At 39.2% G+C, this 17,189-nt stretch overlaps 1 protein-coding gene across 1 annotated transcript; it reads left to right on the top strand.

The window, feature by feature from the left end:
• The first annotated feature begins 3,016 nt into the window (after nt 1–3,016).
• On the top strand, nt 3,017–9,504 carry nceh1a (neutral cholesterol ester hydrolase 1a). Its single transcript, XM_023262521.3, has 5 exons — nt 3,017–3,275; nt 5,035–5,290; nt 5,648–5,717; nt 6,022–6,193; nt 7,430–9,504. Exons 1-5 carry the CDS (start codon nt 3,135–3,137, stop codon nt 8,045–8,047), a joined length of 1,257 nt encoding a protein of 418 aa, XP_023118289.1. The 5' UTR covers nt 3,017–3,134; the 3' UTR covers nt 8,048–9,504.
• Nucleotides 9,505–17,189: the final 7,685 nt, after the last annotated feature.

Here is a 17,189-nt window from a genome sequence, read left to right on the forward strand (position 1 = left end):
TTGGGTAGTAATTGCTCCTATTAATCATCCAAACTGGCCTTTTACGTATATAGTTACATTCAATGTCCCAGTCATGACAGTGCGACGTTGCTTCAGCCGGAACTTACAACTGAAGCAGACAAAAGGAATTCGGAGCAGAGGATATGAAAGCTCCGTGCACAGAATCCAACGTGCTTTCTCAGAATGAAAATGCTTGTTTATACTGTTTTACCAAGACACAGCTGGGCAGTGCACGTTCAAGTGCACAGCAGGGAGAATTTACGATTCCTTTGTGTCTCTGTGACAAACTGACACAGAAAGATTCTACACATGTGCATGCATTCACTCATCCCTCATCAGTCATCCAGAGCCTGCAGCATCCCAGTTTAAATGACACATTAAGGGCACAACATTCCTGGTTTCACATGCACATCAGCCACATCAACATAATGCAAGTTATGTTTGCAGGAGGGCTTTAGTTTAGAAAAGTAAAGAGGACTGAAGAGAAGAATACATGTTAAAGCTCATGCATGTAACTGGGTTGTTTTCTGTGATTTCTACTAGAGATTAGATTAGAATACAAGCTACAGAAGAGCTAGTTCAAGGTGTTGTAAAGGCAGAATCAGGACAGAGGCCGCCTGAAATGGAAAACCTTCATTTCTGCCTCATGCGTTTAGTCATGTTAAATGGCCATAAGTGTAATTCCAGTCAGCGACACAAGAGAGGGGCCCTCTCCCTTTCCCTCCATACCACAGACTGGAGGGAGACGCCAGGCCAACACACAGAGGGAGGGAAGGGGGCAGGAAGAGGGAATTTTAATGCACACTCTTTACAACACACATATATGCACGCACACACACACACCCTTGGAAGCACATATATCACATTTACAATTTAAGCTTTCTGCTGACACCCTCATGCGGAGGGATTTTTGGAAAGTGAACAAGTATAGCATCTGACTTAAAGTGATCTTTTGAATGCGCAACACTGACCCCGCGGAGGATTTAGGATTTGAAGATGACTGCAGAAAGTTGGCAGTTCGGTGCGCCACCAGTAACTGTAGAAGCGGTCGGAACGGGACTGTAAGAGGTTGCAGATTACCACAGCAGAAAAAAAAATCAAGCAATTCTGAAGCACAGTTCACCTTCTGCTGTTCATTCACATTCTTAGGGTGTTGTAAACGACATACATTTCTTCTTCTAGCTATACACTAGAATTACACTGTTCAGTTGGTTTGTAAAGTTTAAAAATACATATAATGCTTTATATTAGGATATAATAGCACAATGCACCAGTGAGATTGTGTGCTAAAAATATGAAAGTGAAAGGTGAAAAGGAGGTCAAACCTAGACAGAATGAGAGGATATTGAATGAATGAAACCACGTCATGTCATTTTCACACTTCCATGTGACAATGTGTTAATTAGTGAGCTTCAAAGGAGATCGTGGGCAGATTCCTTTTACTTTACTTAGTGTTTTTCAATGAAATACAGCAGCATGATCTTCGGCAGCCACCTTCTCTCCTGACAACTCCACTCTGGTCTTCCAAGAGGCTAATCTGACTCGGTCTGGTGGTCCAGCTACGATGTTTTGGAAAATCATCCCAGCGCAGGGGTCAAATCCTCATCAGGTCTCGTGTTTGTTTACATTCTCTCATGAGGCCGCCAGGGACAGACAGTGGTCATTTAAAAGTTAAACCGTGAGAAGAAACAGGGAGATAAATAGCACACAGAGAGGGAAAGTGAGGGAGAAGAGGGCCTGTGTGCACTGTTGCATCTGCTATCAATCTTGAAAATCAGTCATGAAGTGTCCCAGTGGCCTCAAATACATACCAGGTAACTGCAACATTCTTCTTTCCGATTCTTTCTGCAGCCCTTGAGGACATGAATCCTCTTCTTTTTTCTCATGTCTCCTGTGCCAAATCATCACTGTGATTGATTTTTCAGCAAATACTGACCTAGTGTAAAGGCACCTCACCTCAGCCTCAAAAGAAAAACAACTTTTTGTCCAAAAACAGATGGAAAAAGGTAAGATGGCACTGTAGAGAAATCAATGCTGCCGTATCTCTTGCCAGCAACTTGCTGCACCGAGGCCTTCCAGTGAGACTTCATTCCCGGTCTTGATGTCGAAACACAAAAAGGCATCAAAGTCAGTGAGATAAGTACAGTTGAATTTGCCAAATGCACTGGATCATGGATGGATCATGACTTCATCTCAGACCGCTCCCTTTATGCATCAAAGCTTTCATAAAACATCCTCTAACAGCATTTCTACATTTTATTTTCTCTTATTTACTGTATCTTTCATTAATTGTTGTTATTAACCCCCACAACGTTAGGAAACTGGTTCATGTTCAAAAATGTGATAACTGGATAAAAGTAAAAGCAGTTAAATCAAGCATCACTTCTTGCAATTCAAGAAATTATGTATTAACAGGAAACACACTTGTTTTTGCTGCATTTGCCTGTTAGATTGCTTGCTCTTATCTCACATGAGAAGATGTGCATCAGTCAGAAATTATATTTTGTTTAGTTTATTTTTCATCGAAATGAAAGAACTGTAATAATAGTAGTTATTTTATTGTTTAAAATATGTTCAAATCTGCCCATACCTGCAGTCTGCAGCTCTATTGTGCCCCTCCGTGGTCACATATGTGTAATACAACGTTGCAGTGAATACAGCTGTGACAAAACGACTCCAATTCCCAGACGCCCATTCATTTTTTCCCACCCAGCCTTCAAAATAAAAGCGTTAATCTTGGAAAAAAAAGTGAAAATAATGGGTTTTTAGGAAAAAGTGCAATATTGTTGAAATTTTTTGTTCATATACAATTCTTGTATAGCTGAACTGATTTTATCACTGATTTGACTTTATTGACTCTAAGATTGCATAAAAATATAGGTTCATTCATAACAAGCTGCATTTTATTCTCTTAAAACTAAATTGCATCGTTACATAGTAGAAAAAATACGTTTTTATTTTGAAAATCCTCAGTGGAAGTGCTTTATTCCAGGCGTCAGTGCACATCTCTGCCACCAGCCCCATTCAGAGCTCCACTGACAAATAAGAAAGTGTCAGCTGCGGACATCAGAGCCTGTTTGGATCCTGAATGCTGCCTGAGACTCACTGAAGATCCTGAAGCTGCCAGAATCAAGATGAGGCTGCTGCCACTCGTAGTTACTGTTGTGTTCACGGTTGCTGTGGCTTATTACATCTACATCCCGCTGCCTGATGCCATCCAGGAGCAGTGGAAGTTGATGCTTCTGGATGCTGGGTTCAGGACAGCCATGCACCTGGTAAGAGAGGAGACAGATTTTATGCATGGTAAATAGATTCTGCTGCATCCAAAAAAAAATTTTTTTTAAATGGATGATCATCAAAAATATATCTTCACTTTCCTCTGTGCAATATTTCACCTAAATGCAGTCAAGTGTGAATGGGTTTTATTATAGGTAGGTGCATGTTGAGTCACTATTGCATTAATGGGTTGGGTAATAACGGCACTGATAAAATGCAGAAACTCTGAAGGTGCAGCAGAGCAACACTCAAACACTTGGACTTTGGTCCTTCCCGCTTAAACCTTTTTGTGAATTAACCCCCCAGTGTTTTTGTTGTTAAGGCTCAGTTGGACATTAACTGAATTTTACAGTGTGTTCATGTGCAGCAGTGTCTTTCAGAACGAACTGTAAGTGACACACAGACCCACATTATCAAAAATCCGAACATCATATGCTGTCATGGATTTAGGCAGTCTACAGTGCTTTACTGTACTAGATTATAGGGGAATTTTTCATCCTTGTATCACAAGATATCATTTCACGGCAACGCAAGATGTACAAACTCTGTGAAAGACGTTATTTAGTCATTTGACAGAGTGATTTTGAAACGGTTGGTGTAATAATTTGCAAAGCAGGATAGGGAGTGCCTTTTATTCCCACACTGTGAGGACAATGAACTCCTCACCCTCACCTTTGCACTACATTTTGAAATTGTGGATGAAAAGAGACGATATTTGTCACTTATTGCCACACAGGCAGAGATTAATGTGTGGCTTCTAGAAGATCCTGTTTTTCCTAATCAGGACTTGTCATGTTTTGTTTGATCTACTTTCAAGAAATCAGGTGGAGACAATGAATTGAGATAAGATGATTGAACTGATTTGCTAAACAAATAATCCTAACTAATGCATTTTCTTGAATAAAGTCCTACAGGTAGACTGTTTGCCATCATTATTTATATATTTGGGCTTCAAAGAGTTCTTTTGTCACATATAAAACAGTCTACAGCATTTAGATTTGCAGCAGAAGAGGCCAAAATGATATCAATTGAGATCTTTAAATTTTCTGCTGCTGCACATAAATCTCCATTTGTGATAAATGTACTGTTCTGAATAAAAGAACAGAATGCAGACAATGCAATACTGGACGTTATTGTCAAATGCAATTATCTGATGCTGACCAAGAACACTAAAGTGACACAGACATGTACTAAATCTTTTTTGAATCAGGTAGGAAAGAAAAGTTAACAAAAAGACAAACAGTTAGCACAAAATACCTGAAACAAACTGTAAAAAAAGTTACAATACAAAAAAAAAAATCATGTGTAAGGTGCTTAGTGGCTCAGTTCAGTTCAAATGCTGTAGCTGGATAAGGAAGTTTGCTTAAATGTATCCAAAGCCGGTGTGCACGTCTCTGATTTTTTAGTTTACACAGAAATTCCAGCAGACAGAATCAGTGAGACTAATCTTAATGTCGACTTTGAAAACAACATGTTTCAGTGCAGCCGCCTGGATCTAAACTCCCACTTGTGCCAAGCAGCTGTGTGTCCTGGCCTTGGCTGAACATTGTGACAGTCTGAGAAGGGGAAAGGTCAGATCTGTCAGTAAGACATAGTGCAGGAGGACAGAGGTGACTGGGTGAGACAGTTGACCAGTTCACCAAGAGATGAATACATGTTGTCTTTGCCTTTCACTCTATGTCTTAAATCTCTCATTTGTGTCAATCAAGATGATAGAGTTTAACTTCCCCTCCCTGCCTTTCTTCTCTTCATCTTCAGGCCTCTTTGAAGCACTGGCTGGGTATCGACCACTACGTCACGTCTATCAGGGGCTCCACGTCGGTGTTTGAGGGCACGATGAAGGGGTTCATGAGCTCCGAGTCCGGCAGTGCCGTCATCCCAGGGGTTAAAGTCAGCGATATCGAATTCGTCGGCATCCCGGTGCGACTTTACGAGCCTCCAGCTGGAGGGGAGGGTCATCTGAGGAGAGGGCTGATGTACTTCCATGGAGGTGGCTGGGCCCTCGGCAGCGGCAGTGAGTACAGATACGACTGCTGTTTTCAAGTATTAACCTCAATTAGCAAGTCATTTCAGTCAAAGTACCTACACCTTTCTTTGCAATTCAGGTACAGATTCTGTTTTTATACATTTGTATTGTAAATCGGCTGTAAGTGGAACTATCATCACAATATTAATATCTTAAATTGAACCATCCAAAGCATGCAGATCCATACTAATTTGATTCTTTACTGTGTGTGGTATTTTATATTTTCTGCTTGGAATAGGGCAATTTTTCCAGATTCAACATGAAGAGTTTGTGTAGTGACTTCAGTCAAGTTTCAAATAAATTTAGAAATTAAGAAATATTTTTCTTTTCCATCCTCATCCTCAGAGAAAGGCTCATATGATGCCAACAACCGGATAGTTTCAGATGAGCTCAACACTGTTGTGGTCTCTGTTGAGTAAGTGTGTCTCCCCTTGCAACACTATGCTATTTATTTAAAGTCACTGACTAATCAAACAGATGTGCCCTTTCAGAAAATGTATTTGTGTATTAACCCTGTTTTTCAAAAGCTCCCTTTATAGCCATTTAATATAATATAAAGTGCTTACACAGGCTGAATAACTCTCCTTGTGACAAGTAATCTCTTCATGTGTGAAATCAGTAGAATGCCCCATTAATTATAGAAAGAGTACTTGCAATCGCATGCTCCAACGCTCTCTAAGCTTCCAGTAAAATAGCATTTGACACCTCTTTGTGTGTAGGTATCGTCTGTATCCAGAGGTGCACTTTCCAGTGCCGTATTTAGACTGCCTCGCTGCTGCCAAACACTTCCTGTCTCCAGAGGTTCTTGCCAAATATGCGATTGACCCTGAACGTGTGGCGGTGGCAGGAGACAGTGCTGGAGGAAACCTGGCTGCTGCAGTCGCTCAGGAGGTACGTACGCAATCCACCTCTTTAATGTGTGTGACAGTTGAAATATAAGTATTCATCGTCCTTGGAGGTTTTCCCTTGTTGCTGCTTTTCAGCATGGAATTGTGTTCAATAAAATCAGGCTTTGAAGAATTTGCAATAAAAAGACAGATTTTGACAAAGCAGCGTCAGTTAAGTAAAATTATAAAAATGTAAAATCAGTGATTACACAAGTATTCATTCAAACATTCCCCTTGTTGTACTCAAACCAGTTCTGTGTGAGCTTTGGCTTTATGCTTTGGGTTATTGTCTTTACCCAAGTTACAGTTCTCTTGCAGACTTCAAGGATATTCTTTGTCCTTTGGTGCATTCATTTTACCATCTACCTTTACAAGACTTCCAGAGCTTGTTGCAAAGAAGCATCTCCACATCATGATGCTGCCACCACCATGCTTCACAGTGCGGATGGTGTGTTTCTGATGATATGCAGTGTTTGGTGTCCGTGAAACATAGTGTCTAAACTTGAAAACTCAAGTTTGTTCTCATCAGACCAAAGAATCTTGATCCTGTTGACTTCAGAGTCTCTTACATGACTAGTTCAGATTTTTGTAACAGTTGCGTTCTCTTTGCAAGTCTCAAAGTTTTGGCTGGTGAAGAATAGACAACAGTTGTTGTACGCACATACTAGATGCTACAGCTTGCAACTCCTTAAGGGTAGTCATAGGTGGCTTGGTGACCTCCCTCACTAGTCTCGCTTTTGCATTTTAAGGACGGTCTTCTCTATTCAGATTTACGCAAGTGCCATTATTTCCTAGCTCCTTGGAGTATTCTTTTGTCTTCATGGTGTAGTTATATTCTGATTCACCAGTGACTGGACCTTCCAGATACAGGTGTCTTTATACTACAATCACTTGAGACACATTCACTGACCTCAGAGTATCTCCATTTCACCAACTGTGTGATGTCTAGTGCCAGTTGGCAGCACCTGTGTTGAATAATTTGTCACACTCAAATTTAAGGGTGTGAGCATGTATGAAATCACTTATTTTACATTTTGAATTTTTAATTAACTGGGATTACTTTGTAGAAATCAGTTTTCACTTTGAAATGAAAGAGTGTTTTTTGCAAATTTTTGCCCAAAAAGCCAAATTACACTGACCATGATTCAATGTTTAAAAAAGGAATAAAAAGGGAAAACTTCCGAAGGGAGTGAATAATTTTAAAGGCACTGTGTGTCCTCGTGTGTCTATATTTTCCCAGATTTCCCTAGATGAAAGTATGAGTGTGAAATTCAGCGTCCAGGCTTTGATCTACCCGGTGCTTCAGGCTCTGGATTTCAACACACCCTCCTACATACAGAACCAACACATACCAGTCCTCCACCGGACTCTAATGGTGCGATTTTGGCTGCAGTACCTCGGCGCTGACCTCTCCCTGCTGCCTCAGCTCATGGTGAACAACCACAGTGCCTCACATCACTCAACTATCACCCCGGAGCTGAGGTCACGAGTAGACTGGACTACCCTCCTTGCTCAGAAATACAAGAAGAACCACAAGCCTGTCATTGCGGAGAAAGGATCAAACGAGGATGTGAAGGTACCGGGGCTGCTGGATGTGCGGGCTTCGCCACTGCTGGCCGGACCCGAAGTGTTGGCTAAATGCCCTCGTGCATACGTGATAACATGTGAGTATGACGTGTTGAGGGATGACGGGCTGATGTACGCTCGGCGCTTACAGGATGCAGGAGTCACGGTCACCAACGACCACATCGAGGACGGCTTCCATGGAAGTTTCAGTTTCACCACGTGGCCGATGGAGTTCCATGTAGGAAAGAGGATGTTCAGGGGTTACCTCAACTGGCTGCAGAACAATTTATAAGAGCGTGTGTGTTTGAGTAATGGGTGCATGCATGTGTGTGTGTGTTTCACTTATACAAATGCACTAGCCCTTGCTTTGTGACTCGCTAAAGGGCTCGTAAATGTTCAGAAATGTAACTTCTCAGCTCAGGGCCTTCATGTATCTGCATATTACTGTATACACTCAGTCCATGTGAACTTTTTCTGATATTTAGAAGCAGCCTGCTGGCAACATCAACATAGTTAACACTGGGACCAGCTAATGAAGAGAAATGCGTAAAAGTACTTTTACAGCCACAAGTTTTCCATGAATGGATAAATTAGTCAGCTGCTTCCACTGTGAGGCACCACATTAATACACTCATTTATATCCAGACCACAAACACATGAGCAATAAATATCCCAAGAGTTGTAATTTATTTTAAATGTTGCTTTTTGAATAAAAGCATGAATAGATCAGAGCCGCTAGTCTGTGTTCGCAGTGGTTTGAGCTTTTTATAGCATATTATGTAACATCAGCATGTTAAATGTTGTCCAAACATCTCACAAATTAAGATATTACCGGCGATAAAATATATAAAATTCAGTGCATTCCAGGCTATTTAAACACTTTTATCAGTGTTCAATATTCAATATTCAGTACAGTATTGACATTTGTGGTATGGAGTGAAATCTATCCATAAAGTTGGGACTGATTTCCAAACAATTTTGCAGACATTTGTGCTCCTGTGAGAATAATTTTTAACAGGTTTGGTGATCCCTTATCTTTCCATCTTGTGTCATCAAGTCAAAACTTAAATTTGTCCAGTAGTTTGGTTTATGGTTAAATACCAGCAAAACTAATAACATTCCCATCAGCCTCAGCTGTACTTGTGCTGAATATCATGTGTTAGCATATGAAGCTAAAGCCTGAGCTGGTTCTGCTTAGCAAGTAATCTAATTGTGAGCATGCTGGCATCAGAATTTAGCTCAAAGCACAGCTGTATCTGTTTCTTGCACCAGAAGAAGGCGACATCTTTTCTGCTTGCTCTTGATATTCACCAACAAAATGCTCCTCCTAGTGTCATTCCAGTTAGCTTTCACACTGTGTCTGCTCCTAGCTTTCTACGAATGAAATGCTTTGTGATATAAATGTATGAACATTGTCAGTAGTAGTTCGAAAAGGCAAAGAGTACGTCACTGTCCACTGTCTTCTATCTGCTCTGCTGGATCAGCACTGAGTAATCAGTCACTCCTACAGTGTTTAAACATTGTGTGTACATTAAATAAATCCAAGGGCTTCCAATAATGTCATTTTACATCCTAATCTAATTGTTGCATCTTTCAAAGTTGTCATGTTGGTCACAGATGTCCTCAGTATTTCTGTTCTGCTCACAGTTGGGATTTATGACGGAACTGATTATGGGTGTCATAAAGAACAGAACTCATGAAGAACAACTTGCTCTGTTTGCTCAGAAAAATAAACAAAATCCACTTTCAGATACACTGTTGCCGCCTGTGATGTTCAGGATGTGTCAGTATTTTGTAAGTCAGTGTATTTTTGAATGTTTTAGCTTTCAGTGAAACTGAAGTGTGCCTCATCAATGACATTAGACTTCCCAGATTACCTTTTGACATTCAGATTGACTGTTGATTATTTAAGAACTTTTGGTCAACATCAGCCTCGTAAAAATGCGAACTTGTCTTGCAATCTTATTTGAAATTTTACAATCAAGGCCTCGAGAGTCATGCATAAAAATATAGCTTGAATTCGACAGATGTTTGCTAAAAACTGACCTCACCTAATAAGTTATAGTATAATTTGAGTATTTCCAGACCCTCGGTGCATTCAAGTACGGCTTCAACCATCATTAAAATATACCACCTTAATCAGTGGATATTGAGAAAATACGTGCAAATAATAATGTAGTCTACATATGCTCCTCTACCTATTAAAAAAAGTCATAAAAAGTTAGAAAAAAGGGTTTTCCTCTTTGGCTAATCAGAAACATACACAAGTGGAAGCCCCACCATTCCAGAAACACGCACTTTCTCGTAAAATAGAAACCTCAGGTCATGAATAACAGTGGGGTTTGATGACACGTTGCATGTGTATTCTGCATTGTTGTTACAAGCAAATACATGAACTTTAAAACTGCAACTGCTTTCAATCCATTTCATGATCAGACATGGAATTGTTCATGAACCAGGGCCCTCAGCGGAGCAGAGAGCATTTCTGTCCATAAATCCTGCAGCTTCAATGCAACAGCGCCCTCTGTTGGACTGAGAGCAGCATGAACCTGTTATGAAGAGGCAACTTTTGTACTTTTTGGACGATTCCATTTGTCTGACAGCTGTAGTTGTCTAGTTCCAGTTATTTAGAACTAGACAACTACATGTCATCAGCTTATAAATTATGATGCACTGATAAAAATAAAATTATCCAAGGGTACAGGAAAAAGCTAAAACAGCTGGATGCTTTTAAAATATTTTTAAATTTTGAATGCAAGACTTGAACTTGTATGGATATTTTTTTCACATATTGCCACTTTTACTGATCGGAACACTACACTCGTAGACATGGAAGAGCCTTGAGGAACCTTTTGGGGTTCCTTATCATTGTCATTGTCGAGGAAGCTTTTGAGGCCAAACTTGAGGAACCCCTCAGAGAGGTTCTTCAAGGAACCATTTTGTGGGGTTTGGAAATCCACTGTAAATTCATTACCACTGTTGCTGTTACGGGGTGTGTTTTTTCTACCCTAAACATAAGAAAAAATGTACTGGACAATATTGTAGATGTTTCTAAATCAATTGGAGAGACTTGAAAGAAGCAAATAGGGAGCTTTGCATTACTGTTGACACTCATTTGTACTCTAATCTATAGGGAGAAGGTCAGACTAGATCCTAATCTGCCCAACACCAGTCTCTAAAATTTGCATTTAGCAATATCTCAAAAATGTTTACCCAAATTTATTGTAACCCAATACTATTTGCTAATATTCTTTTTTTAATGATTATTTCTTTATCGTAAAATGAAGAAAACCAATTATGATATGCATGTTGAAATTTTACAACATACACAGTTACAACAAAATTAAGTTTTTGAAATAAAATAAATGAGAAAACTGTAACTGCCATTGTAAAGTATCAGTTAGAACTGTAATTAACTCTACAAAAGAATTCTCCAGGAACATCTTTTTAATTATTTGCAGTTTCTCAAGTAACTGCTTCTCTAAATTTAGCTGTTAAAGGTTGCTTGTTGTAGAAACCTTCAAGCAAGAGTTCCTTGAATATCCTCAGAGTTCCTTGAGGCTCTCTAATTCTAAAAGAGTTCTTCCATCTCTGTGTGTTGCTATATTTGAAAAGCATAAAAGACATCTTTATTTTAAAAATTTGATAACCAACTTGGTAATACTTTCAGCTGAATTGTAATTAATGGTTTATTTTAAAGGTTATAGGTTATATAAAGGAAAGATGGTGAGTTAAATGTTAACTTGTGTGTTTTGGTTCCATCTCTATGCAATACATTCACATACAGTAGTTTCCTATCAAGGAAACACCGTTGTAGTGGCACGCCAGCTAGGGTATTGGCAACTGCCTGCTTGCATTGTGTTGCTGAAGCCTTTTTCGGCTCTATTCTTTGTTTTATATGTGAGACAATGAGCAGCTGTCGTGTTCAGATGGGAATTCAGGGAGATTCCATGACTTTACTGAGAGGAACGTAGGGAGGAGAAGCCTCAAGGGAGTGAAAAGAGGAGTGGAGGGTAGAACACCGTGGATGGAGCGTCCCTTAAATCCATTATACGTCTTCTGGGTATTCAAGTCCTTTGCTTCAGAGGGAAACTGCTTTGATTTGCAGAGAAGCAGCAGCTCTTCCTCCTCTTTTCTGCTTTCAATTCTTTGTGTAACTGATTTCAGATTTGGGGTTTGGAAAACAGTTTCTTGTGAGTCACTCTCAGTTTTACACAGCCGTGTGTTCCTCACAGTTGGAAAGATTTTGGTGTTAACCAAAGATATGCTTCGGTTTCAGGATTTTAAAGTTAAAGTTCACAACAATTTTATTAAATCCAACCCATTTTGGTTTATGGTCGACATTTATTCAGCAGTGTAATTATAATTGTTAAGTTTTGGTACAGACCACACAAGTAATATCTAACATGTTAATTATTATCATAAAGCTTTAAAGGTGATGTTGGCAGATTTTGACCTTTGGACAAAGCTAGGCTAGTTGATTTCTCTCATTTCCAGTCTTCATGCTAAGCTAAGATAATTGGCACCTGTCTGGGTGTGGCCTTTTTATCTACAGTGTATATAAACTTTTTACCTTCCTTGGAAGTTTTAGTGCTGTTCAACATTGAATCGTGATCAATTCCATTTGGCCTTTTATGTAATTTACACACACCAAAAGAAGACTCTTTCATGTCAAAGTGAAAACAGGTTTCTACAAAGTAATGTCAATGTCAATAAAAAAAACATAAAATGTACAGTAAGTGGTTGCAGAATTATTCACACGATTCAAGTTAGTATTTAACAGAAGCACCTTTAGCTGCAATTACAACATTGAATCTGTGTGAAAGGTCTCAGTCAGTCTGGGGCATCTGGAGACCCAAAGAAAAATGGGTTGAAACTGAGCATGAGCAAAACTGTTCAGGCTGAGACACCTTGTGTTTAGATCATTTCTGTGTAGCTCTGGCTTCATGCTTTGGGTCACGGTCTTGCTGGAAAACTAATATCTCCCAGTTCTATTGCAGGCTGTCTTCCAGGATTTTTCTGTACTTTGCTGCATCCATTTTCCTCTCTACATTTACAAACCTTCCAGAGCCTGCTGCCAAGAAGCATCCCTGCACCATGATGCTGCCACCACCATGCCTCATAGTGGAGATGGTGCGTTTTGTATGATGTGCAGTGTCTGATGTCTGCCAAGCAGAGTGTCGTCTGATGGCAGACATCAGATGCAGCACATCATACAAAGCACACCATCTCCACTATGAGGCATGGTGGTGGCAGCATCACAGTTGAGATGCTGGCAAGAAGCATCCCTCCATCATGATGCTGCCAAACATAGAGTCTACTCTGACGGCCAAAAAGCTCAATTTTGGTCTCATCAGATTAAATAACCTTTCTTCACGTAAACTCAGTCTCCCAGTTGCCCTCTGGTGAACTCTAGTCAAGAGTTAACATGAGGATTTTTCAACAGCAGTTTTCATTATCACTCTCCCATGAAAGCTTTGACTGGTGAAGAAACCGGGCAACAGCCGTTGTATGCACAGCCTCTCCCATCTCAGTCGCTGAAGCTTAAGCAAAATAAACATATTTACTCAAATGCCTGTCCCTTTAAGCTTTGAAGTGAAGATGATTAAAACTAGTCTGGGCCTGGTGCGTGTTGATACATCTGACAGAGGTCAAAGATCACGTGCTGACTAGACCTAAGAGGATGAAACAACAATAACACAAGTGGAAAGAGATTGATGAAAATGTACTTTTAAATGCCTGTTTGCTGTGAGACAGTAGGCAGGCATGTCTCTCAGGGTGTCATCTTCCAAGCCCAAGGCCAAACGCTCTTCAGATATCACTCACCTTCTCCATTCCTTCCTTCTAATGAGCCTGGGAATTGACTCACTTAAGGGAACACGGGAACCTTTTATCAACTTTCAGTTCCGCATTTTGAGATTTTAATCAGCAAAGGAAGTGAACAAAACCTTCTTTTCCTCTGCTGATAATCTTGTTTTAACATCCGACAACATTTTCAGATAAATCTGGTGTTACCTACCGCTCTAAATCTGCACGCACATGACTATGTGAAGATCTGAATGTGTTTTACCTGCTTTAGCACAAGTTTTTGGATTTTTGGGAGGGTCACCTGTGTGCAGGAGCTGTGAACTCCCTCAGCTGCACTTTCACTTCCTCACATTGACAATAGCAGGGGTTAGAGGTGAAGGAATGAAAGCACAGGAACCACCAGGAATCATTCAGGGTCAAGCTCTGCAGATTGAATGACTCCCCTGTGACGGACAGCTATGCTGAAATCCTAACAATGGCAGGTCATTTGGCTACTAATCAGCTAGCATTCTCTCAGATCAACACACAATAGCAGGAAAGAGAAGAAAAAGGGTCTTTTTCATCTTACTTTCAGAAGCTGAGGATCTGCTACCTGCACTGCACTCATACCCAAACTTTCCCTGCATTGTTAAGCTGATGCTGTTGAGCTATTTTCATCTGCAGCAAAAGGATAAATTGCACATCAGGAGGAAAATCATGTATTAGATGAGAAAGTTCTCCTGCACCGCTTGTTATGAATTAGCTGATTTCACCTGCAGCTACTTAACACAGTAAAATAGCAACGTATTGTTGAAATAAACAAAAGGGGTGAAAACAGAATTACACAATACAAAAAGACAACATTTCTTAATGAACCACATGACTGTTTGCCACTCATTGTTTCCAGGAGATTCATGCTCTCCTTAAAAGGTCTCATTCAGCCAAAACAGTTCACTTATGCTACTTTCAGCTGCTCCACATTTGGAGAGTGAAAGAGTAAAAAAAAAAAGAATGTCAACCAAAAACCTATTCGTACTGCACTGAAGTAGTCCTGGCCGAGAATACTGTGTAAATGAATCCAGTCGTAAAGGCTGACTGGAGACACAAAGTTATATCACCTTAAACTTTATGAGGTTATTATAGGCATATAAAGTAGAACATGGTGTCTGTTGATTAGGATAGTTTTGATTCTACTATAATGCTGCTGAATATTGCTAACTTAGTAGCAGAATGAATTCTGAACCTCAACATTTGAGCCAATACTTATAGAAAGCTCTTAAGGTGCAAAAATTCTGACATTTAAAGATCTTTTTCATGAAAACTGCAAATTAAATAATTAATTAAAAAATAAATTTAAATAATATTTTTGACTACCATTGACCTAAGAAATTTGTAAAGAAAGTGAGCACAGTGTGCAATCTTCTTGTAAGTTTGCTGGTCTTGAAATCAACTAACTAGGCCACAAAGCGTATCAACTTATTCATTACACTACCAAACATGCTTCATAGAGCCTCCTATTAGGTTGGGTGAAGCAAGCTTTCACATGAGTCATCATCTCATTTTCCCGTTGATCCCGAATGTGTGGCTACATTCGGGATCTTCTGATTTTTGCAAGTCATGTTTACATAAAAACCTCATTAGATATCTGCTCTATCTCTGGCAGCTTCAAAGCAGGAGTGATGCATGCAGAAAAACAATGTTATCAAAGCTTTCTTTGACAATTCACTTGTGGAGAGACACGTGAAACTTGTCTATATATTATGATTTTCAACCTCCTGAATGTTTACCATCAGTACATTTAGCATATGTGATTATATATTAAACAAATACGAGCACATGGTTTAAATCCTTGACTGTATTCTTCCACAGCCCCTACAATGATAATATCCAGTGGCTCTGTTTTGCTGTTGGGGGCCTTTTGCTGGTATGATTTAGGTTCTGTTTACCCCTTAGAGGTCAGATTCAATGCAAATCAATGCAAATTGTTGTAAATGATGACCTTTCTGTTTTCCTTCCATCCCTGTGCATATCCATATGTAAATTTGACCGGTTTTATATAGGTCAATCCACCTCAATTCACAGAATGTTTAAAAAAAAAAAAAAAAAAAAAATCAAACCTGACTTTTTCACATTTGTCAGATTTTTCATCTGTGAGTGTGCACATCAGTTAGTAAAACACAATCTATATTGTTAAAGCTCATATTGGTGCCAATCACAGGGGAAAAGAATTTGCATCTTACAGTAAAAAACAAAGGTTTCATGGTTGGTTTAATGTCGGAGTAGACAGAAACATGAACTTTTTTTTTTTTACCTAAATTTACACCATCATATAATTAGTTTGTATTGCTCTATCAAACCAAGGGTGTGCCACTGGAGACCACATGCACATATCAATGATCATACAAAATTTCATCATTGCTCAAGTTAAGGCACTTCAAGCATCGCTCCACAGACTGGTGAGAAAAAATCCCCGCAAAAATCGACATGGCCCCACCTTCTTTAAGCATTTTTAACTCAAAAATTAATGTTACCTCTGAACCCAGATTTTACACATGGTCACCTCAGTTAATATTCACTGCTTTAAACAAAAAGCAGTCAAATTGATGATGGTCAGGCGAAGGGCATTCTGTGAATTGAGGCGGAATGACCCACATTTATACATTCATATGTAAATTCATCATGTCAAACAGTATGTGTATAGATCCATGCATAAAGAGATAAAACAGCAGCAACAACAAACCTATTTGTATTGCACTGAAGTGGTCCTGCTTGAGAATAAGGAGTAAATGAATGTTGTTGTAACGGCTGATGCCCTGACACTGTGATAGTAAATTCACCAAGTCATATATGTACACATCCATATGTAATTTCACCATGTCTTGTACATTATCTCTATTGCATCTTTATTTTTAGCCTTATTGTACTTTAGTAACTGCTTCTTTCTCGCCTCATCTATATCAAGCTGGTGTAACATGAATTTCCGCGGTGAGAGATCAACAACTTTTATCTTATTGTATTTTGTCTTATCTCATCTTAAAGGACAGGAAGAGTCACTGAATGATTTGATGAAAGGAATGGAACCATATATTATGACCTTCAGTCACCAGATCTCAGCCAAGTTTAACACCTCTGGTGGATTCTGGACAGACGTGTTAGGCTTCACTCAAATCTAATGGCTTTCCTTCTTGTCACTGCATGGACACATACAAGTCCATTTACTCTGCTCTATCATGCACACACGTGCACTACCAGTCAAAAATCTGAATACATCTTCTCATTCAATGGTTTTTATCTAATTATTTAGTACATTGTAGATTCATGCTGAAGCCATCAAAACTATAAAAGAATACATATGGAATTATGTTGTAAACGTGTGTTAATATTTGGTATTAATCTGTAATGTAGAAAATAATACAAATACAAAAAAAAAGCATTGAATGAAAAGGTGTATCCTAACTTTTGACTGGTATTGTATAGACACATTAAAAAATAAATCATCAAAACACTAAATGAGGGATTTTTTTTAAATGGTGCTCCATCCCTCTGGAAAAGCACCTTCATTGCAAACTGAAATTGTACTACCTTACAATGTATTAAGAGACCTTTTGTTGGTTTTTAATTAAATTGGTCACCAATTTATTAATTAT

This window comes from Amphiprion ocellaris, chromosome 20 (assembly GCF_022539595.1).
Source record: "Amphiprion ocellaris isolate individual 3 ecotype Okinawa chromosome 20, ASM2253959v1, whole genome shotgun sequence".
Taxonomy (NCBI): domain Eukaryota; kingdom Metazoa; phylum Chordata; class Actinopteri; family Pomacentridae; genus Amphiprion; species Amphiprion ocellaris.